This window comes from Phocoena phocoena, chromosome 15 (assembly GCF_963924675.1).
Source record: "Phocoena phocoena chromosome 15, mPhoPho1.1, whole genome shotgun sequence".
Classification (NCBI taxonomy): Eukaryota; Metazoa; Chordata; class Mammalia; order Artiodactyla; family Phocoenidae; genus Phocoena; species Phocoena phocoena.
In genome coordinates this window covers 38,987,358-39,010,068 of record NC_089233.1, presented here as the reverse complement: position 1 = coordinate 39,010,068, position 22,711 = coordinate 38,987,358, and the positions used below count along the sequence as shown (strand labels likewise).

General features: G+C 49.9%; 2 protein-coding genes across 3 annotated transcripts in view; one reads left to right on the top strand and one right to left on the bottom strand.

The window, feature by feature from the left end:
* BFSP1 (beaded filament structural protein 1) overlaps nucleotides 1–10,407 on the top strand; it is a 37,235-nt gene extending 26,828 nt beyond the window's left edge. Inside the window, exons 6-8 of the mRNA XM_065892878.1 lie at nucleotides 4,672–4,892; nucleotides 7,412–7,497; nucleotides 9,281–10,407. Coding sequence (XP_065748950.1) covers nucleotides 4,672–4,892; nucleotides 7,412–7,497; nucleotides 9,281–10,407 — 1,434 coding nt within the window. The remainder of the gene's footprint in view (nucleotides 1–4,671; nucleotides 4,893–7,411; nucleotides 7,498–9,280) is intronic.
* Nucleotides 10,408–21,202: 10,795 nt separating this feature from the next.
* The window catches only part of PCSK2 (proprotein convertase subtilisin/kexin type 2), a 211,195-nt gene continuing 209,686 nt past the window's right edge, over nucleotides 21,203–22,711 (bottom strand). The window contains exon 12 of one of the 2 annotated variants that reach the window (XM_065891978.1): nucleotides 21,203–21,874. In XM_065891978.1, the coding sequence (XP_065748050.1) occupies nucleotides 21,388–21,874 (487 nt within the window). In that variant the 3' untranslated portion in view covers nucleotides 21,203–21,387. The remainder of the gene's footprint in view (nucleotides 21,875–22,711) is intronic. The other variant, XM_065891979.1, reaches the window with a different exon arrangement.

The following is a 22,711-nucleotide window of genomic DNA, read 5'->3' as shown; positions in this document are numbered from 1 at the left end:
CATAGAGCTAAGGGGCAAAGGTCATGGGGCCGAAAGTCTGCCTCATTAGCTTGAATCAAAACACGCACGTGGCAGGACCCACCTGAGAGCGTCTGACTCAGTGGGTCTGGGGTGTGGCCCAAGAATTTTTATTTCTGAATTCCAGATGCTGTTGCAGGTCAAGGAACCACACTTTGAGAACATTGATGTAGGGGTGGGTTCCATGTTGGGCCCGCATATTCTACATCTCGGGCACCCGGGTTCCTGGCTCGGGCCCTCCATAGCCTTATTCGTGAGATGTTCACCGCTGGCTTTTTGTTGATTTTAAAAGGCTGTTGTGACTTCCCAGTGGAGTAGCTGAGCTGAGCGTTCCAGGGGAGACTCGTCAGCCTAGCCCCTCAGCAGGGCCAGGGCCATGACTGGGGACATGATGGGGGTCAGGGGAGGGGGAGCTCCTTGCAGCCTGAGGGCTCCAGCCGGCAGGGCTGTGGCAGCTGGTTCTGCCTATGGTTAGGGCGTCTGATGCTTCTGGAACCCTCCGTCGCAGGGTCCTCAGGGGGAGGTCCCTGAACCAGCAGCATCAGTGTCAGCATCACCTGGGGCGTGTCAGAAATGCTCGTTCACGGGCCCGTCCCAGATCTACGGAACCAGGAACTCCGGAGGGCCCAGCATCTCGTTTAACAAGCCCTCCAGGTGGCTCTGCAGGCTCGAGTTTGAGAACGTTGGTCCACAGGTTGCCCAGGACCGCACCCACGATTGGAGCTGAATGTGGACCACACACGAGACCCCTGGGGATGGCACTTCTTCCAGGCGGATGAGAAGGGACAGGCGTTCTGGTTCTCTAAATTGCATCTGCTGAGAGTTTCTGTGACAGGAAAGTGAAAAAAGTCAGATTATTGGGAAAGTATACTCCTCCCAGGTGTCATTTCTCAGTAAAGTCCCTTAGCACCACCTGGTGGTACGTTTTGGTAAGACAGCGTGTAATGGGCGAAGGACACTTGATTTCTTTTTCCTTTTTGAAATGACCTTGGATCCAAAGGAGTCTGGGTGCCTAAAGGGACTGAGGCAGGAGGTCACCTCTCCAGATGCGCTCACTGTGAGGCACTGGGCCGGGTCCCTGAGGACCATGCTGTGCAGAGGCAAGCCCTGCAGCTGTGCTGAAACACATCTTTCAGCCGTTTCTGGCCAGCCCCACGCGAAGTCCGGGGAGCACTGAGCAGAGCCTGGCCTGGCTCCTGCTCCGGCCGCCCAAGCCTGGTGGGGAGACAGCTATCAGCCGGATCTAAGCGGTCCAAGCGGAAACACATGGTCACCTAGCTCAAGATGAAGTTCCGGCTGCCTAGAGGCCCACACCTTCCACCTGCCTCTTTCCACCCGCCAGGGCTGTCTGTGGGCTGCTCTCTCCCCCTCTCCTCTCTGGACCCCTCCTGTGGATCCTGGCACCGGCGCCTCTGCTCCCCACTTCTCTCTCTGCGAGTGGCTTTGCTTCTGCAGCACCTGGACCGGCCCCACCTCCTCCTGGAAGACTTCCGTGATGTCCCCAGCACCCTGGGCCTCTCCGTGGGCTCTGTGACACCTTGGGCTTTGTTCCTGTGACCGAGCCGCCTCCCTCTCTGGGCTGTGGCTCCTGGAACGAGGGTTTCTTTCTCCCACAGTCAGGCTGGGGCTGGACGGCCTCTGAAGCCCGTGCCGAGATCACTCCCATCAGAGACGTTGCATTAGCCCCCTTTGAGCTGCTGCAAGTGGGGCTTTTATTGGTTTTCCTGAACACTCCGCCCTCTGATGAATGGTTTAAATTATTGAGCTATAACACCAGGTGCTGCAGGCACAGCCCTTTCCTGCTCATGTGGGAGAAAGCTAAGCTTTGATGACAGGCAGCTGTGATCAGCTTTCATGCCTTCCTGCTGCCCGGTTGACACTGGGATCGCTGGACCCCAGCCATGCCAGCCTGTGACCCGCAGGCTTCGTTCTCAGGACTGCTCCGTGGAAATGGAGAGTCTTACGTGGGGATTCATCCACTCCGGATGGCTTCTTGTCTCTGAGATTTGAGCCTCAAAGGGGTCCTTTAAATTCCTTACTTCATGGAAGCATCTCCTAGAGTGTGTGAACACCGGTGTGGGTAAGCATGTGGCCACACCAAGAATCAGAGGCTGTGCCTCAGTATTTGACATCCCAGGAGACTGTATGAACGGAGATAATTTTTAATGAGGAACAGAAACCTGGTCAAACTCGCTTGGTTTATTTTGAAATAATTTTAGACTTCTAAGAAGCTGCAAAAATAGCTCAGAGATTTCCCGTACTCTCCACCCAGTTCCCTCAAAGTCAACCTCTTAATAGCACAGCACCAAGGTTGGAACCAGGACATTGTCGAGTACGCCATCCTGGTAACAGATTCGCCTGAGATCTCACCTGTTACCCTGCTCACGTGTTTTCTGGTCCTGGATCCTGCTTGCATTCAGCTGTCCTGTCTCCTCAGCCTCCTCCAGTCTGGGACAGTTCTTGCCCATCTCTGTTTCTCGTGACCTTGATGGCCAGTCCTCCTGTGGGACGTCCCCCCATCTGGACTTCCCTGATGCTTTCTCGGGGCTGAGCTGAGGCTCTGCGTTTGCGGCAGGAACACGACAGAAGTGATGGGTCCTCGGTGCCTCTCACCAGGAGCACCATATGGCTGTGTCTTTGTACTGGGGGTGAGACTTGGGTCACCTGGGGTGGTGTCTCCAGCTTTCTCGACTGTGAAGATATTTTCCCCCAAAGGAGCGAGATATAAAGGGGCTGATGACCTTTGGGAACAGGGCGGGCGGCAGGAGCTTCTCACTCTCCCCGATTCCCTCTTTTCTCTCTTTTGCCAGCTCTCTCACCTCTGTTGCCTTTGCCTTTTGGCTTCATGTCTCTGTCTTTCCGAAGAATTGCCTTTCTCAGTTTCTCCACGCACTTTATGAAAGATTGTTTCTCCAGGGTGGTGGCTTCAGACCCCGGGCTTACGTGTCCCAGTGAGTCTAGAACCTACCACCAAGTCACTGCTATTCCTGAGATCCCTTCCCAGATGCCCAGAGAGGAAGCACGTGACAGGCCAGCCTGAGTCCTGGTTCTGCGGCTCTAGTCAGGGGAGTGTGGTCACACTGCTGCCCGGACACTTCCAACGTGTGAGGTGGGACAGTCTTCAGACATGGGGACGACACAGGCCAGTGGACGGCTTCCCAGAGTGTCTAGTGCATGTACCTCTCCCTCTGTTCCTTCCTTCCTTCCTCCCTTCCTCCCTCCTTCCCTTCCTCCCCTGCTTCCTGATGCAACAGATCCATTCCTGACAACCTTTGTCGGCTGAGTCTGCCGGTGTCCTCACTAGGGACGTCACTGTTCCACGGCCACATCTGTACATAAAGTGAGGAATCAGGCTGTCGCAGGAATAATCACCCTCTACATGTCCAATGTGCTCGTTTAGCTGCATGTGTGAGGCATCTTGTGGTGGACATACGTGAGGTTGGATTCAGATACCTGTCTAGTCCCCCGTGACTCAAAAAGTGTGACCCGGAGACCAGAGCCATGGGCATCGAGTGGGAGCCGCTTAGAAATGCAGCCCTCCCGGGCTTCCCTGGTGGTGCAGTGGTTAAGGATCCGCCTGTCAATGCAGGGGACACGGGTTCGAGCCCTGGTCCGGGAAGATCCCACATGCCACAGAGCAACTAAGCCCGTGTGCTTACAACCACTGAGCCTGCGCTCTAGAGCCCGCAAGCCACAACTACTGAGCCCGTGAGCCACAACTACTGAAGCCCAGGTGCCTAGAACCTGTGCTCTGCAACAAGAGAAGCCACCGCAATGAGAAGCCTGCGCACCGCAAGGAAGAGTAGCCCCCGCTCGCCGCAATTAGAGAAAGTCCGCGCGCAGCAACAAAGACCCAACGCAGCCAAAATAAAGAAAAAGAAAAAGAAGTAACTATCCTTTAAGAAAAAAAGAAAAGAAAAGAAATGCAGCCCCTCCGGCCCCACCGGACCTGCTGAGTCAGAATCTGAGCTTAACAGTATCCTTGGGGGGTTCAGATGCACGATGAAGTTTGAGAACTCTTCCAGGAGAAGTGGGTTTGGTTTGCTTGTTCTATTTTGCTTTTGAGAACTGGCCATGCCTGTTAGATCTCTTCTCTTTGGGAAAATGAGGTTGTACTAAGCTTGTAAATCAGTACGCTGTGGTTTAGGGGTTGCCACAGCTCTTACAGTGAATATGAGGCCACCTCTTTTTATTTTCCTACCTTAATTTTGATTTGTCCTGCATTTGTAGGTAATTAATGTTTCCCTGAAGTAGTACCTTATCTATTTAGTGTATGTTCTTCTTTTGACTAATTTTTCAGCTGTCGGATTTATGCTGACTCAGTAAATTATGAAGAATGTACTTTGTTTGAGTTGCACGTGTTATTCCATGGACGGCAGTTTTCGTTTCAGTTTCTGGGGCTGTCATCTTCCCACTGCCTTTGCGGGGTGGAGACTCTGCTAGGGCAGATTTCCAAGGGTGCTGATGCAAGCGTAAGGAGAAGGGGTTCACATCCCTCTGTGGCTTAAGGATTCCCTGCCGACAGAGAAACAGAGAAACAAACCCACAGAACAAATAAAACTGGATATGCCGCGTCCAGGGTATCCCTGCCGGGTCTGTGTCTTAAGCGAGAGGGTGGGCTGGGTTTCCTTACAGCTGTGTCTTTGCCCACAGACGGCGGCCCTAGAACAGGCCATCAGAGATGCCCACGAGTGCTACGATGAAGAGATTCAGCTCTACAACGAGCAGATTGACACCCTGCGGAAGGAGATTGAGGAGGCTGAGAGGAGCCTGGAGAGGTCATCCTACGACTGCCGGCAGCTGGTGGTCGCCCAGCAGACCCTGAGGAATGAGCTGGACCGGTATCACCGGATCATCGAGAACGAAGGCAACAGGTGGGATCAGGGGTGGGCAGAGCCCATGGGCACAGCGCCAACCTCTCTGGCCTCTTACTTGTTCCACAGATCTTTGCTGAGTGTCTCCTGTGTTACTGTTCTAGGCAGTGGGGATGTGGCCAGGAAGGGAACCCCCAAATCTGTGACCTCACAGAGCTTGAATATTAGTCGGGGAGACAGGATGAGTGGGTTTGTAGCAGAGGGCGTGTGGCCTGTGACTCTGGAGTGAATCGCAGCAGGGAGAGGGGAGAGGAGGCAAGGGTGACGGGGGAAGTGTTTGAATGTCAAGCAGGGGGTCAGAAAGCCCCCACGGAGAAGGCTCCCTTCAGCTCACAGGCCTCTGGGGACATGAGTGTCTTAACAGAGAGGATGATCAGGCGTGGTTATTGAGGTGCTGCCGGTGAGGGGCCTGCACGGTACCTGGAGCTCAACCAGCGCTCAGTGTAGGTGTTATTACTGCTGCTGCCGTCGTGACTCTGACCACCTGGTTGGGTCAGTAATGTGGCTGTCGACAGGCCATGTGGTCTCCTCCACGTAATGGAACTTTGACTTGAACGCCACTGGGAAGTAGATCTCTGTCTCCATCTCATCATTCACAGCTGCACTGGCATCGTCTACTGTCCATTTTCTAGATGTATTAATACATCTATAGAGGGGCTTCCCTGGTGGCACAGCAGTTAAGAATCCGCCTGCCAAAGCAGGGGACATGGGTTCGATCCCTGGTCTGGGAAGATCCCACACGCTGCAGAGCAACTAAGCCCATGAGCCACAACTACTGAGCCCGCGTGCCACAACTGCTGAAGCCCGCGTGCCTAGAGCCTGTGCTCCACAGCAAGAGAAGCCACCACAATGAGAAGCCTGCACACTGCAACGAAGAGTAGCCCCCGCTAGCCGCAACTAGAGAAAGGCCACACACAGCAGCAAAGACCCAACGCAGCCAAAAATAAATAAATGTATTAAAAAAATACATCTACATCAACTATGTCTACACCTATACCTACCTACACGTGCATCTACATCTATGTCCTCATCATCTGTATGTGTGTACATCTACACTGCATCTACATTATCTACCTCATCTGTAGCTACACCTACATCTTCATCTAGACCTACACCTACACCTACCTCTACATCACCTACATTTATATGTACATCACCTACACCTACATCTACATTATCTGTACCCATACTACATCATTTACATCTGTGTCACCTACACATACACTTATATCTACATCATCTATAGCTACACCTACATCTTTATCACCTAAATCTATACCTACACCTATACTTCAACTATACCTAAGTCATCTGTATCTACATCATCACGTACATGCACATCTACAACGATGTCTCCATTATTTATAGCCACACCTACACCTACATCTATGGCTACGTCAATGTCTGTATCTGTAGATATTCAGAGAACAGATTGAGGCCAGCCCCCTCCTATATGGACGCTGAATCTCTATTAAGTTGAGGTTCTTCAATTCAGTCTTGCTGATTTTGGGGGGTTTAGACTGGGTTAAAAGAGAAGCACCCAGACACAAGAGCACTTCCTTCCCTCTCGCTGGGGCTCTGTCTTGGCTGTGAGTGCTCTAATGTGTAGGAGGAAAAGCGAGACTTTCTTTTGTTTTCTCTAGTTCTGGTCAACGTATTGTGCTGAACTCTGTATTTATGTCACAGTGAATGCTTCACGCACACATACAAAAATAAGTCTTGAACGGGTATTTAAGCGTCCTTGTGAAACTTTTTGTTTTGGAGGCAGGGCTTCATCAAAAGGTAACTGGATACCCCTTTTGTTGGTTCATATATAACTGTTAATTTCGATATAATTTCAAATTGATAGAAATGTTGCAGGCACAGAACAAGGAAATTCTGAATCGTCTTAGATTCACCCACTATTTATGTTTTGTCTCAATTGCTTTATCTTTCCACTGTCTCTGATTATATAGAACTATTTTTTTAAAAACACCAGTTGGGGCTTCCCTGGTGGCGCAGTGGTTGAGAGTCCGCCTGCCGATGCAGGGGACATGGGTTTGCGCCCTGGTCCGGGAAGATCCCACATGCCACGGAGCGGCTGGGCCCGTGAGCCATGGCCCCTGAGCCTGCGCGTCCGGAGCCTGTGTTCCGCAACGGGAGAGGCCACAACAGTGAGAGGCCCGCGTACCACCAAAAAAAAAAAAAAAAAAGACCAGTTGGACATATTATACCCTGGTTGCCCTAAATACTTCAGCCTGGGCTGGCCATTCTCTTATTTTAAAAAACCTCCAAAACAAAAGAATTACAATTTTTTTTATAAGTGTGTTTCAGAGCTTTGACTTGAGCTCAAAGAGGTGATTATTCCTTTCCGTTGTCCTCCAGTGTGTACGTGTGTTTGTGGTTCATGAGCAGTCGGATCTGGAGAAAGCCTTTTTCATTTTTGCTGGACATTAGAGCATCCCTCTTGCCTGCCCCCCATCTGTTTGGCTCAGTGAATTAAAGCTGGAGATCACCCTCTTTCTGGTTCTTTTTGCCAGGCTGAGCTCCGCCTTCATTGAAACTCCGATCACTCTGTACACCGTGAGCCATGGAGCCTCCCTCAGCCCTCGACACGGTGTGAAAGGTGAGTCCCCAACCCTGGCTTCTGCGACTTTCTGTCCTGGGAGAAAGGAAAAATCAAGCGGCTTTCTCCCTAAACTTAGCATTCATACTCCCCGTCCATCTGGAAATTCAGTGCTTTTATGTGAGGCCCGTTCTCTCCCTCACTGATGTCCTCCAACAGGTGCTGAGTGACTGAGTCAAAAAGTTTACAAGGAGAAAATCAGATGGGGGTTAGGCCCCCTCAGGAACGCCGTCCGTGAACATGAGGCATTTAACTGGGGAGAAAAAATGCAGCTCAACATTTACTTGGGCAAGAAGTGAATACTGAATTGTATCTATTCACCGCCCCCCCCCCCACCGCCCCGACCCAGTGAAATGAACTCTTTTATGCAGAGGTGCTTGATCTAGTGTCAGGAGCAGAGTAGATGCTCAATTTTTGTTCGTTCTCTCTCCCATTCAAAACTGAGCAGAAATAGCTTGGTGGGCAAGCGCAGCTTCTGCCTTCAACATGTGGTCCTTTGAGGATGGTTTCATGCGCCTGTGAGATGTCAGCTCACAGCTCAGTCTCCCCAGTCCTGAAGGAACAGAACAGCGCCTGGGAGAAGAGAAGCCTGTGCTTACGGTGCCTTCAAATCCAGGGGTCTCAGAAAGCTCAGAGGGCTTTGCAGAGATGGGGTTCCAGAGTCAGAACGTTGCTGCCAGGGGCAGGGGTCCCCAGACACCCAGGGCCAGCTCCAGGGGCGGGTGGCTGTGTGCAGGGTGCTGGGCTTGATGCTGTGCGGTCGCTGTCTGGACATTCTTCACAGTTTTGATTAGCGGGCCCTGAAATTTGGCAGCTGGTCCTGCAAGTAAGCCCTTCTCCACGCCTGCTCCCAGCCACCTGCTTTGTGGTGTCCCCGCTGCGTCCCCCCCATCATGGCTTCACGGCCTGCTCACTCTGCCCTGTCACTGAGGGTCAGCCCCACGGGAGGCCCTTGCTCTGTGCGACTGAGTCCTCTGGTTAGCGAAGGGAGGGAGGGGCTGGAGAAGACTTCAGGATGAAAAAGTTTAAAAATCACTGTGAGTGAAGCTGGAAAGCCTCCTGGGTGAGGCAGGGTGAGATTTTGTGTTACACTTTCAGTTTTTCCTCTTAGCTGATCTGAGGAAATGAATATGGCCTCGGGCGCAAGCGATTCCTGTTCCGAGTTTGAGAGCATCACTTCCTCTTATTGCCCAGGAGGAAGGGGACGCTGAGCAAGGGGTGTCTATGTTCATCTGGCCTGGGTTGCGAGCGGGACAAGGGAGCTACTCCCCATGGCCGAGGCCATTCCGAACCCGTCAGAGGCCCAGGTAGCTCTGCCTTGCTCCTTTGGGGAAGCCTGAGGTGAGAGTGCCCTGTGGACTGGGTTTCCACTGTCTGCTCTGTGGATCCCAGTGTCCCCTGTGAACTCGGGGAGCAGGGGGCTTGGTGGGCACTGGAGCCCTGCTCCCACAGAGTGTTACTGCAGGAGGATCACGGATCTCAGTCGGTTGTACCCAGTGTGATGGGAACTGTGGGCACCTCCCTCCCCTCTGCAAGCCCAGAGGGGCCGAGTGACTTGTCCAAAGTCACACAGTGGCCAGCAGAGCTGGGTCCTCAGTGTGGGCCGTGGTTGCTTCAGACCCAGGGATCTTTCCCCGTTGTTTTTGATCATACGTAGTAAACCCCACCCCAGCGCTAGACAGGGGGCTCCAAGATAATTAGTGTATTTTTCAACAAATATATTTTCTTCCTCTTTCATTGGTGATGATATTGCCTCATTGTCCTTTTTTGTTTTTTCTTAAAGATCTCGCCAGGGCTGTGCAGGATATAACAATAGCAAAACCAAGACAAAAAGGCCTCCCCAAGAACGTTCCAAGGAAAAAGGAGATTATAGCGAAAGACAAAGCAGATGCAAGTCTGGAAGAGGCACCACTGAGAGGTCCTGAAGACCCGAAGCCAGGGCAGGTGGTACTTAAAGGAGAGGGTGAATCTAAGCTTGAATCAGGGGATGGAGAAGCAAGTCCCCCGACCATGGACGGGGCTCCGGAGGATGTCCCAGACGGAGGGAAGATAAGCAAAGCCTTTGAAAAACTAGGCAAGATGGTCAAGGAGAGGGTGAAAGGCCCCAAAGAACCCGAGCCCCCCGCTGACCTGTACACCAAGGGGCGGTATGTGCTGGTCTCCGGAGATGCCAATTTCGTGGACCCAGGCTTCTGTTCCTTCTCCGTCCCGGCCAAAGGGGGCGTGGTGGTTTCCAAGGGGGACGACTCTGTGCCACCTGACAGCCACGTGGAGCCCTCTCCCCAGCAGCCGGAGCCCCCTCTGGAGGACGGAGAGGAGCCTCCCCAGGGGAAAGATGGTCTGGAGGATGGACAGGGGCCTCCCCAGGGGAAAGAAGATGGTCTGGAGGATGGAGAGGGGCCTCCCCAGGGGAAAGATGGTCTGGAGGATGGACAGGGGCCTCCCCAGGGGAAAGAAGATGGTCTGGAGGACGGACAAGGGCCTCCCCAGGGGAAAGAAGACAGACACCCCCCTACCCCGCACACTGTAGACAAGGGGGATGAGATGAATGCCGAAGAACTGAAGGGGCCCCAGGGGAAACAGGATGGCCATAAGGAGGAGGAGGGGGCCAGGGAGCCCTGTGTCACAGTCTCTCCTGGTCCAGAGGGGCCGTCTACACCCCAGTCTCAAGGGCCTCAGGTCACTCAGGGTGGGTCCGACGGGCCTGGAGCTTGGAGCAGCAGCCTGCCGGCGAGAAGCCCTCCCAGGACGCTGGCCTATGAGAAGGTAGAGGTGATGGAATCTATTGAGAAGTTTTCCACCGACAGCATCCAGACATACGAAGAGACTGCTGTAATCGTGGAGACCGTGATCGAAAACACGAAGGCAAACAAGGAGAAGCTGGAGGAGAAGTGCTCTTCCAATGCCTAGGCTCGAGGGGAGAAAGCGCCTTTGGGCCACTGTTGGGAAGTGCTTGGATATTTTAGGACAAACCATACAAGACTGAGGGTTCTTGTTTGGATTAGACCATAGTTGGCCTGTCTGGCTTGCCAGTGAAGCCTTAATTAAAGCGTTTTCTTTGCTTGCACATCCTTTGTCTAATTAACAGGGGCTTTGGGCTTTTAGGTGGGTTAGCCTCGCTCAGGGGTGCTCTGTTAACAGCCACCAAGCCATGCTCGTTTAGGAAAGAGACAAGCCCTTCATATGGGTCATTGAGAGACTCGTCAGAGGCTCAGAGTCTGGATTTCACAGAGAAACGTGTTAGATGATGGGTTGGCTGGTTTTCTCTGCATTTCAAGCACAAACATTTGATCACATGAGGAGTGTTTTGTTAGAAGTAAAACAATTAAAGGGGTCTGTCTTGGTTTGGGTTCCCCCAGAAACTGATCTCACAGCAAGGATTTGATGTAGTTTCTGGGGGGAGGGGTGGTCTCAGGAAGTGCCAGGAGGACAGGGAGATGGCGGCAGGGACAGCAAGGAGATGGGCTACCAGATGGGTCAGTCCTGTGGGCGGCTGGCGCTTGGCCCCCACCCCCGGGGGCTCTGGGAGATGGGGTAGAACATGTGCCTCTGATTTACCCTGCCCAAGGGTGAGGGAGCTGGTGTATTGACCCACCAACGCCGGTCAGTCAGAAGGGAGCGCTGCTCCCAGGGCGTTGACTTTGGGGACCAGGAAAGCCCTCGACCGAGAAGTACAGGTGCAGGTGTTTGGACGTCAGGCATGGAAATACATGGAGATGGTAAGGGTCACGGGATGTAAGTGGGGGACCATTGCCACCTGCTACAGAGTATGTGCTGAATGTCCTTTTGTCTGAGTCACTTCGAATTTGTCACTCAGAGATTGTAATCCTGGGTCAGGCTTCAGAAAGCAAAATCAAATGTCATCACGTAGTTCCTCGTTTAGCAGTTAGTTAATTAACTAGTCCAACGTTTATTAAACATACTCTGTGTGCCAGACAGTGTGGCATGCTGGTAAGGGGAGAGTTTTCAAGTTTATTAATGATCTCAATTACCGTAATATAATATACCATACTACATATTTGTGCATGTTCTCCGGTGCATGCACATTTACTCAGGTACTTACAGTATCACATCCTAGGAAGTAGGAATTACTTGAAGCCAGAATCTTTACAAAAATTTTTATCTTGCCTGTAGATATCTCTTTTTTTCTACTAACAGTCCAAAAATAATCTTTTTACTTATCCAATTAAGAAATTACTCCTTCCCCATGTAGATGCTCCAAAATACATTAAGCACAGTGAATAAATGTGCTGAAACGGATTATGGCATTTGCCTAAACAAAAGTACCTGGCGAGACAACTACACATTATTAGGGAAAACTGATGGTGTCATAAATTACATCCTATTATTTCTTTGTTAGAAATAATACAAAGAATACTAAATGGAGTCTCCTTTCCTTTCTGTGTAGAGCTTAAAAAAATCTTTCTCTGAATTCATTTGAGGTTTCAATTTCAAGAAAGAAATATGCCTTTGTTGTTCTTTCCAAAAGATGAGTGGAGAACCGGCTCCATGGCACAGTTTTGAGGTACATACCATTTAAAAGCTTAAGAGAGAATAATGAAAACCATTAGTGGAGCGCAGAATGTGCTCGGAATTTGGACCAGCGTGTATATTATATTCAATAACAGTCACGGCAAACCTTTTCTTTTCCCCATTAAGTCTTTTTATGTTTTTGGACCGTGTGTTCTGTTAATATTCCTATTTAGAAAGGCGGGAGTTATCTTTTTGGAAAGAAAGGTCATTTTTATATTTTATTCAATCAATGATCAAGAATGGATCGGGGGCCTGTTCTGTGCCACGCATGGCTCTGGGGAGACAGCAGGGTACACTGGACGTGCTTCTGCTCTCAAAGTCACGACTTTCTGGAGGGAGAGGAAGGAATTGCACAAGCAGGCAGATAACTAAATAGGAGAAAACAACCTAGAGACAATACTACAGGGAGATGTGCTAGAGTGTCAGGGGTCTCCTTTGAGTTGGATGGTCAAGCGAAGACCCCATGGACGAGGTGACGTGTGATCTGATGACAAAATGGGCCCATCATGTGTAGATCGGAGAGAAGAGCATTCCCGGCAGCGGGAACTGCCAGTGCAAAGGTCCTGGGGCAGGAATGGACTGACCTGTTCAAGCAGGGGAAATAAAGGGGACTGGGGGGGACGATGGAAAGAGGTGGGGACGATGGAAGGAGGGGAGGTTGAGGCGGGAGGCAGGGGCCAGGTGAGCAGCGTTTCCGGGAGGTTCACCTGAGCCTGCAAGCCGGGCTTGCAGTGTGAAATGCAGGGCTGCCTGCAGTGGACACCTTGGCGTCGAGTCAGGCTCTTTGTCTGCCCCCTGCTCCCCCCACCCCAGAGCCCCACTTGCTCATTTTCTTGGCACTCCTCTCCACTTTTCCTTCTTGGTTCTCTTTTTCCCCAGGAGAGCTGCAGAATGGGTTCATTTCCTGGCTTCTCCTCTCCCTGAGGTCTCTGAAAACAAGCAAGTTTTTATAAAAAGTAAACCCGGGGGCTCAGAGCAGGCCTCCCAGTAGCATCAAAGACAAGAAAACACCAGAGCTTTGCCACTGCTATATCAGGGGTCCTGGCCTCTTCCCCGACTCAGCCTCAAGCCCAGGACCGAGACTCTCCCAAGCCGCCTTCCCCATAAAGAAGCTGTGACCCAGCCCTCCAGCCCCCCATTCTCCAAGCGTCTGAGTCGGTGACCAGTAACTGCTCTCGTATCAGCCGTCCTGGTGCTGACCCCACAGACCCTCCAACCCTTGCTGCTCTGGTTCAGGCCTGCGCCCCAGGCAAGCATGGCAGGCAAGTGTGACTCTGCCTCAGGGGCTCCTGTGGCCCCAGGAGTGAGCTCGGTCCACACACTGGACAGGTGGGCAGTGCAGGGCCTCCTGGAAGCAGCACTCATCCAAGACCGGGGGGCCCAGGTGCATAAACACCCCAGCCCTCACGCTTCTCTGTTGGGGTAACTCCAAGACATGTTGTACAGTCCCCGGTGGGTGTCAGCCCCAGATGCCCATGGAGAAACCCACTCATCTATGTGCCCTGAGTGGGACTCCTCCCTTCCGTGTCCCACTGTCCTGCTTCCCTACAAAAAGATGCTTCCTTTCAAGTAAATGACTTGACCTCGACTCCTTGTGTCAGAGTCAGCTTCTGGGAGGAACCAACCTAAGACGGCTGGTGGGCATCTTCCCAGCCACCTCTCCCACCGCTCAGGAGGCCCTCAGCCCTGATTTCGTCTTGAGGAGCTGCTTCTCCCACACAGGTTACAGCCCTGATGGGACCATCAAGACATCCTGCCTTCCTCTGCCTGTGGGTGGGCAAGTGTCCAAACCAGACCCATTGTCGGAATAGGAGATCTGAGTCTAGCGAAGCCAAGACTGGATGTGCTGGAGCTGCCCCGTGAGGGAGGAGTTCTGACGTGGTCCCCCTGCTTCCCGCTGTGCAGCCCTGTCCCCAGTCTTACTGCAGCCCCTGTCCCTTTTCCAGGCTGGTTTGTGCCGTCTCTTCAGGCTTCCCTTCAGTTCGCTGCATGCTTCGCACGTGCTGCTTGTTTGTTTTCACTAGTCAGAATTGGTTTCTGTTGTTGCAACCCCAGAGATCCCAAAGATAACTGCTAGTGAAGGAGGTTTGGTATCAAGGGGGAGCTTGTGGAAGTTTGGATTACGTTGGGTTGCCCCCAAAGCAGACCCTAAACAAGGTCTCAGGTGCAGGCGGTTCATCAGAGCGGTGATCACAGGAGCTCAGCGTGCCATTGGTAAGCACCAGTCTCAGCTCCAAGCCAGCCTTTCTACACTCCAGTGCTGGGGCTGGAAGCTGCGACCTCGTTCTTTCTCTGCCAGCATCTCCCTGATAGGAGAAGAGAGAAAGGCTGGAGGAGGGAGAAGGGCCCTGCTCCTTGTTTGTTCTCATCTCCTGGCAGTGCTACCTCACCCTGGCAGCGGCAGCTCCTTCCCAGAGCAGCTGAAGCCAGTTCTCAGTTTTTCCAACATTTACAGAAGCAGCCTCGCTACGGTCTCCTCAGGAGTCTGGGTCTTCCAGGGCGGGCCTGCCTACCAGGGACACTCTTGCTCCACCTCTGGGCAGGCGGGAGAGTTGGGTGGGTGGTGCCCCCTCCCCGGGACCCCACCACCATTCGACAAGCCGCCTTCACCTTCATGCAGGTGTTAGACTCCTTGGTCCACGTGGTGCTTTAATGTTCTCTTTTGCTTTTCTAATTAAGAAGGCATTACGTCTTTATACTCAGTTTTAGTGCTTTATATTCAGTTCTCTCTGTTAACATCACGAGTGGGGTTTCTGTCCCCTGACTGGTGAAGGAGAGAGAGTGAGACTGGGAAGAGAGGTGCCTGCACAGGCACCCATGGGGAAGAGACCAGGTGTAACATCTTCAAATTGTCCTGACAGGAGGTGAAGAAGCTGGGGTATCTGTAGACCAGCTCCCACCCTTCCTCAGGTGAGGGCGGCCATGGGGCGCTGATTCCCTGGCCCTTCTGCTTGTGGTACACGAGGTCTTGTGTGCAGCCAGAGAACATCCCTGGCAGAGAGAGCATCCTTGGCATGTATAGCAACTCTCTACAGGTGACCTCTGGGGCCACCCAAGGAGATAGATACAGGACAGAGGTTGGCAGACGTTTTCTATAAAGGATTATAGGTTGTACAGCCTCTGTTATAACTACACAACTCCGTTGTATTAGCATGAAAACAGCCACAGACAATACAAAAGGAAATAGGCATGATTGCTTCCAATAAAACTGTATTTACAAAACAGGCAGTGGGCTGGATCAGGTCCCTGGGCTGTAGTTTGCTGATCCCTGCTGTAGGGCAGGCATCAACAAGGTCTAATACAAAATCCAATTTGCATAGCAGAGGACACGTCTTACCTGGCATCGCTGCTTGTTTTTTCCTTCCCTTTTCATGTTGGAAAATTCCATTTAGGTCTCTCCTTGACTTGAAACTTATATTTTGAGAAAGGATCTTCAAGCAACCACCATAATCAAGTTTATCCTGAAACGGTTGTATCCCGGGTTTGCAGATGAGATGTTGCTGGTGAGAGAAGTCACCTCAAAACTCACACAGCATTTAGCACATTGATGATGAAGAACATTATTCAAACCCCACAATTAGTGCAAATGCTTGACTCCCATCTCTCGTGCTTGGATAAGAGCAAATAAATGCCACAAGAAAGCCACGCTGACTTATGTTCAGAGACAGGGGGGTTTTGAGTTGAGATGTGTATTCTATCTATCAGGAGATTATATCCCTGGTCAATAGCTCACCTGTCACACCTGTCCCTTCACCTGTGTGCTTGTGACCAGGAGTTAGTTACCTGGTGGCTTACCTGTCACCTGTGGCCAGTGGCTCCAAGATATGGGATCAAAAGAGAAAAAGATAAGTTGCAGCCTCTGCCTTCCATCCAGCTTGGAGTAGACCAACGGCGTCCTCTTGGGTGCAGGGGAACATCTTTCAGGGCACTGTGATGTGGGACCCCTCCACACTGGGAAGGTGAGGGTGGGGTGGCCTGAAGCCTCCATGGTAGGAACTGGTGACAGTTCACATTATAACTAAGGGATCCCCAGCTTCATTTGGCTCTTCGGGCATCTGAAACCCTGTGGGCTGAGATTTCTAATTGCCCCCATCCTACTCCACTCAGCGCAGGGCTGAATATTAGGAATTTAGCAACGCAGAGTCTGCATCTCCTGGGCCGAGCACATTTCTCATGGTCAAGTTCATTCTCTCCTCAGGTTCACAGTGAGTCTCCTCTAAGTCCTGAGAGAAAAATGAAGCTGGCAGGCTGGCTTGGAGAATTTGCCTCGGGTCAGATTTTGATTCTTGGTGCCTTATAAACTCAAAACCAAATTCAACCCATGTTTTTTAAACCCAAGGAAAGGGACAATTAAATGCACAAGAGATTAGTGGACCAACTCAAATATGAGTTTATTAATTTGCAAAGCAAAGAGGGAGACTCCTTTCCTAGAGCTCCAGGAGCTGGCCACCCCCTCTCCTGGTGTCAATGTCCTTGGGAAGCTGATGAAGGCGTCAGGAGGCTGTGTGTGGGCTTAGAATCCCCCCTGGCAGGTGGATGGGGTTTCAGGACGCTCATCTGGGGATGGCCTCCCCGTGCACAGGTCTCTGTCCTCAGCTGACTTCAGCTCTTCAGAGGATGGAATCCCCCTTTATACCAGTGTCTGCGTTTCCCTACACTGAGCACTGCCAGACACTGTTCCTGACTTCCGTCCCCCACTGCCCATTTCCTAAGCTCCCACGTGCTGAGTGCCGGCCCCCCTTTCCCCACAGCTGGTTCCTTCTTTGGAGACAGGGAACCACCTGGCAGCTACAACCAACCCCCTTCACTGATGCCAGACACATCCTGTGTTCATGTTACTTCAAACTCCCCGTGTTTTTCAAACCCCTTATTCTCTCCCACAACTAGTGCCTCTAATCTTGGCATTCTGATTTTTAGAAATTTCTATCAAATTAGACTCTGCCTCCAAAACCCGACTCTGGCTACGCGTTCACCAATTCTCTTAATGCATTCAGCATTTTTCTCTCTAAATACGAAATGCTTGGCTACGTTTCCTAAAGGTTTTGTAGTGTGTGGTTTTCGACTCCAACCAGTGAAGGCATTGATCCCATGAAAACCACTCATTATTTTGTAAGTGACAATAAAAATGACACATAGTAGTAACTCTATAAGAATGATCAGTTTTTTAACTTAATCTTTGGGAAATCATTCTTTGAACTTAAGTATTGAAAAGAAACCTTCAGTCTGTCACAAGATCAGACTGGACTTTACACCCTTCAGTATGTGTTTTCAGCCTTTGGCTCTCTTAAGGTTTTACAGTAGTGTATCATAGGATAAAACTGAAAAGTGTTTTTACAGTGAACTATGATAAATATAATATATTTGTATTTTATTAATAACTATCAAGATTTGCTAGAACTGCATGTGGTCTCATGGGTAGAGCTGGTTTTTCATACTCTTCATGGTACTGTCCTATGAGGAGAGGCTGCCATGTGAATCAGTACCTAACAATATGTTTTTTCTTTCTTTCTTTCTTTTTTTTTTTGCAATACGCGGGCCTCTCACTGTTGTGGCCTCTCCCGTTGCGGAGCACAGGCTCCGGACGCGCAGGTTCAGTGGCCGTGGCTCACAGGCCCAGCCGCTCCGCGGCATGTGGGATCTTCCCGGACCGGGGCACGAACCCATGTCCCCTGCATCGGCAGGCGGACTCTCAACCACTGCGCCACCAGGGAAGCCCTGTTTTTTCTTTTTTGAAAGAGATCATATCAGTTCTTTTTAATAAACTCCTCCACAAGTCACAGGATTTGCAAAGTTGGTAAAATACCATTTTCCATTTCACCTGGAAGCTTGCTTAATTTTGTGACTACTAAATCCAGTTCTGGATCAGGAAAGTTATAGCAAAATAAGTACCCTCTTGACACTGAACAGACCCTGAAGTCAAGCTGTGGTGTTGATGCCGGGGTATGCTGTCATTACACAGTTTATGTTATAAATACATCCCCAGTTACGCTTCCCTTATATTTTCCACTCAGTTTACTTTCTTTACATAAGAATATGTTTTAAAGTGGCATCAAGTTATCTCTGTGGTAGAGACCCCAGGGCTCACCAAGTATTCCACTAGTTGTCCTATAATCCCTCAGTTGCTTCCCGTGCAGGCAGGGTCATTGACCAGTACAGGCCAGTGCACGGTGGGTCAAGTGACATGTGTGTCTCCTTCAGGGTGAACGTAGAAGAGTGAACAAATCTTCATGGGTTCTTTTCTCCTGCCTGCTGTCGCAGCCTCGCGTTGTGACGATAAACCTATGGTTTAAGGTTGAAGCAGCTTGAATCCCTGGGCCACTGAATGGAGATCTCTGGCCTTGGGGAGTCACCCAGATCCTCCGTGAAATTTGTGTAAATCATAAATAAACCTTTGTTGTGTTAAACCTCTGAGATCTGGGGGCTGTTCATTACTGCAGTATAACTTAGTCTAGCCTGGTGAATATATTTTAGAATAGTGTTTCTGAAAGATCTTTGACTGTGACCCCAGTAAGAAATGTACTTTACATTGTGAGCCAATACACACACTCAGACACACACACACACACACACACACATTTCTGGAAAAAAAATCTCAGAAAACAATAGTTATCATTAATATGCATGATCTATTCTATTCTATTCCAAAATTGCTGGTTTTAACTCCCTAAATTTATTTTACAACTACTAATGGGGTGTAACCTGAGTTTGAAAAATGCTGCTATAGATCATAATTTGGGTATGATTTATTTGCTAATTATAAATCTTTCATGAATATTTATGAAAGCAAGATTTTTAGATCTCTCTTTGGCAACTTTTAATTATCTGCTCCCAGAATGGATGGAAGTGTTTTTATGTAATACATATCACATCCCACGTAATTTCTGGAAGGTAATGTTTTATTGTGGAATCTCCTAATTTACATCATGTACTTTTAAATTTACTTATAAAATTTTGTCACAGGGAATAGCAATGTTAACTTGATTAATTATTATTCACTTATTTTCATTTTTAAAATAAATGACTATAAATAAGTATCTCTTGCATTAGAATCAGGATGTCATAAAAACCTCACTAGGTAGACATATTTTAGTGTTAATACTTGTGTAAAACATGAAATAGAGACCAAATAGTTTTAAATAGCACTATATATATTTTTATGTACTGTATACTCATATCAAAACTTGCCATTTCTATTAAGAAGCTGATAAGTTACTCTCTAATTTCACAAATTATACCGTAACTGTGAAAATATGGACAACTATTTTATATCTGTGCTGCTATATAAGACACTTAATGTTTATACAGAGAAGCAAGATTACAGAGGTGAAGTAATGGGAGCTGACGAACATTTCACCTGAATTTCCACCAGCCTTTTCCTTCAGCCAGAATCATCTTGATATCCTCTGAATATTCTTTTAGAGATGAATGTGGTGTCTGTTTCTTCAATAAATACACATACACACATTTTATGTATATGTGTGTATATACAGTTACACAAGTGTATATAAAGATATATACACATATATACACACGTGTATATAGTCTACATATGTATATATATTTCCGTGTGCACTTGTACACACATGCACACATAACGTCCTTTGGTTTATTTTCAGACTGTTAATGTGAAACGAAAATTTGATGATTTCCATTTATTTTTTCTTTAAGTCTAAACTGGTTTAAAAAGACCTTTGCAACATGTAATAAATTTCTTTTAAAAATCATAAATAGTATTACATTGTAAAGCATTCTATAGAGAAGGTCATATGGTGTTAGAGAAGACAGAAATTCATGCCAACATGGGGGGAAAAAGAAAGAAAACAGGTTTTCCAGACTTTTCCCTTCAAGTTGCCACCTTCAGGGGATGGAACCTCCTGCTCTTGTGTTGCTGGCTTTAAGGAAAGGAACTCCAGGCTGAGCTACCCGCTTCCATGGGAAGAGAGAAGTGTGAACAGAAGTGGTTGATCAGTTCTTTGGAATCAAATCAAACGAGCACATCGTTTCTCAGGAGCGGGTGGGCATTGGGATTGGTGATGAAGAGCAAGTCCTCGAACAGGAAAACGAAGTGACAGCTGCTCAGAAAGCATTTCTATTTGCTGATGAGACGGGGTGTTCGGGGGTTGACTGGGGAAGAGGGTGTGTTACCTTTAGATTACATGTAAAACCCCCTCCTGACGGCTTAGCTGCCGAGATGGTAACTGAGTGCTTTCCGTACAGAGGCCTCCCTCCTCCTGCTTCCTTCGGGCCTCAGGTTACTAGGGGATGAGCTGGCTTTTCCCCTCTTCAGCAGAGGGGGCTTCATACAAAGGGAGGGTCCACGTGAGATGGCTGCCCCCTCGCCCTGCACACATCTCTTCTGGAACAGAGGCCGTTTCCCCAACTCATCAGAGAAGTCACAACGCGCAGAAGGTGTTTCCCTCTAGTCATGTGCTTTGGAAACCAAAGCCCAAGCAGAAAGCTCTCGAAAACACTCAGCTCACCTCTCACTTCCATCAGATTAGGAAGCCCCAGAGTGACTGCAGAAAAGGAACATTCCTGTATTAAAAACCACTAAGCGACCCTTTCCCAGAAGTGTTGCCATCCTGCCCTGCCTTTCTTCTTTTGGATAACTATGGGAGGAACCCCAGAAAATTGGGGCTGGGATGAAGGCTACACACACAGGGTAATTTGGGCATCTCTAGCAGAGTTTACCGTCACCCAGAGCAGCAGCTGGTAAAGGGCAGCCAGGCTACTGAGTTTTTACATGCATCACGCTGGCCGAGTGAGACTAGCTACGATGTGGGCATTGGTGGCAAGATTTCCAAACCTTCATGCTTTCTGACTCTCTCTTCCCCATCTGGTAATTAGGGCACCTTTCCATTCACGCCACCTTCATTTACATCCCTGAAAAATCTTGCTAAAAGTCAAAAACATCTTTCCCCAAAGGATTTACAGCATTTGTGCTTTAAATGACTCAGAGCTCACCTCTGTCATAACCTTGGATTCTCCTTTTAAGTAACAGGTCCTCAGCTGAGACATGAATGAACGTCCTTGGCGTCACCGCGCCTGGCTTTTTAAACGCATTCTCTTCTATGAAAGAAACCGAAGGGACAGCGGTCCCAGGTTTGTTGGCAAGATATCACCTATCTGAAGGACAGAAATAAAGAACTTCGAGTCACAAATAGGACAGAGGTGTTGGTGGGAACACTGTATTTGGGGCACAGAATAAAAAAGGTTGCTTCCATGGTAATGAAAATAACCACTGACAGCGAGCAAAGCTTCGGAGCAAGAAGTTGGAGTCGCTTGTGTGGGGGGAGGTTAATCGCTAGATGCCCGGCTGGGGCGGCGGGCCGGCAGCGGGGAGCGGGCGCCGAGGGGCTAGTTCTCGCCCAGGATACTCTTCAGGCTTCTCTCCACCGCTTCGTCCAGCTCTTCCTCCAGCTCCTCCTTCTTGGACATGGCCAGCTTGGACTGGTAATCCCTCACCACCTGGTCGATGTACGGGGCGCTCTGCGTGCCGTGGAGCATCAGTGTCCACTCCTTCAGCACCCCCTTTTGGGGCGCGCTCCCCACGAAGCCCAGCTCCAGGGTCCATGTCCCCCGGGCATCTTCCCCCCAGGTGTGGGTGGTCATGAAAGGCCACTTGTCGAAGCCCACCTTGGTGTCGTCGTCCCGTGGCCGCCGGCTCAGCAGGATGGACTTGGTGCCCATGGGGGACGTCATGTTGATGTTCAGGTCCCCTCGCCTGGTCGCGTTGACCGTGACGACAGCTTGCACGTGCTCCAGGTAGCGCACGAAGTTCTCCTTCCCCTCGCAGGCGGCGGTGGTGAGCTTCAGCACCAGCTTGCCGGTCGGCGGTATTTTCCTGAGGGCAGAGGGGAGGAGACCGTGAGGGCTGGGTACACTCTCCCAGGGGCAGCTCCGGGGAGCGGGGAGAGCAGGGGCTCTGGAGTGAATTAGTATTTTTTTTTTTTTTTTAGGTAGCTGAAAATTTTATTAGAAAATTAAAATGTAGAACTCTACAGTAGGGACTTCCTTGGTGGTGCAGTGGTTAAGAATCCACCTGCCAGTGCAGGGGACACGGGTTCGAGCCCTGGTCCGGGAAGATCCCACATGCCACGGGGCAACTAAGCCGATGCGCCACAACTACTGAGCCTGTGCTCTAGAGCCCACGAGCCACAACTACTGAGCCTGTGTGCCACAACTATGGAAGCCCTCGCGCCTAGAGCCTGTGCTCCACAACAAGAGAAGCCACCACAATGAGAAGCCCACGCACCCCAAGGAAGAGCAGCCCCCGCTCGCCGCAACTAGAGAAAGCCTGCACGCAGCAACGAAGACCCAATGCAGCCAAAAATAAATAACTTTATATATATATATAAAAGAACTCTACAGTAGGTTCGCATTAGTTACCTGTCTTATACATAGTATCAATAGTGTATATGTGTCAAACCCAATCTGCCAATTCCTCCCAGCCCCTTCCTTCCCTATGGGTGTCCATACATTTGTTCTCTCTGTCTGCGTCTCTATTTCTGCTTTGCAAATAAGATCACAGGAGGAACAGATAAAGATGTGGCACATATATACAATGGAATATTACTCAGCCATAAAAAGGAACGAAATCCAGGGTTAATTCTTACACTTGCTGTGTGAGCCTGAGCAAGTTACCCACATTCTCAGAACCGACTGTGAGTGGACGGGGCAG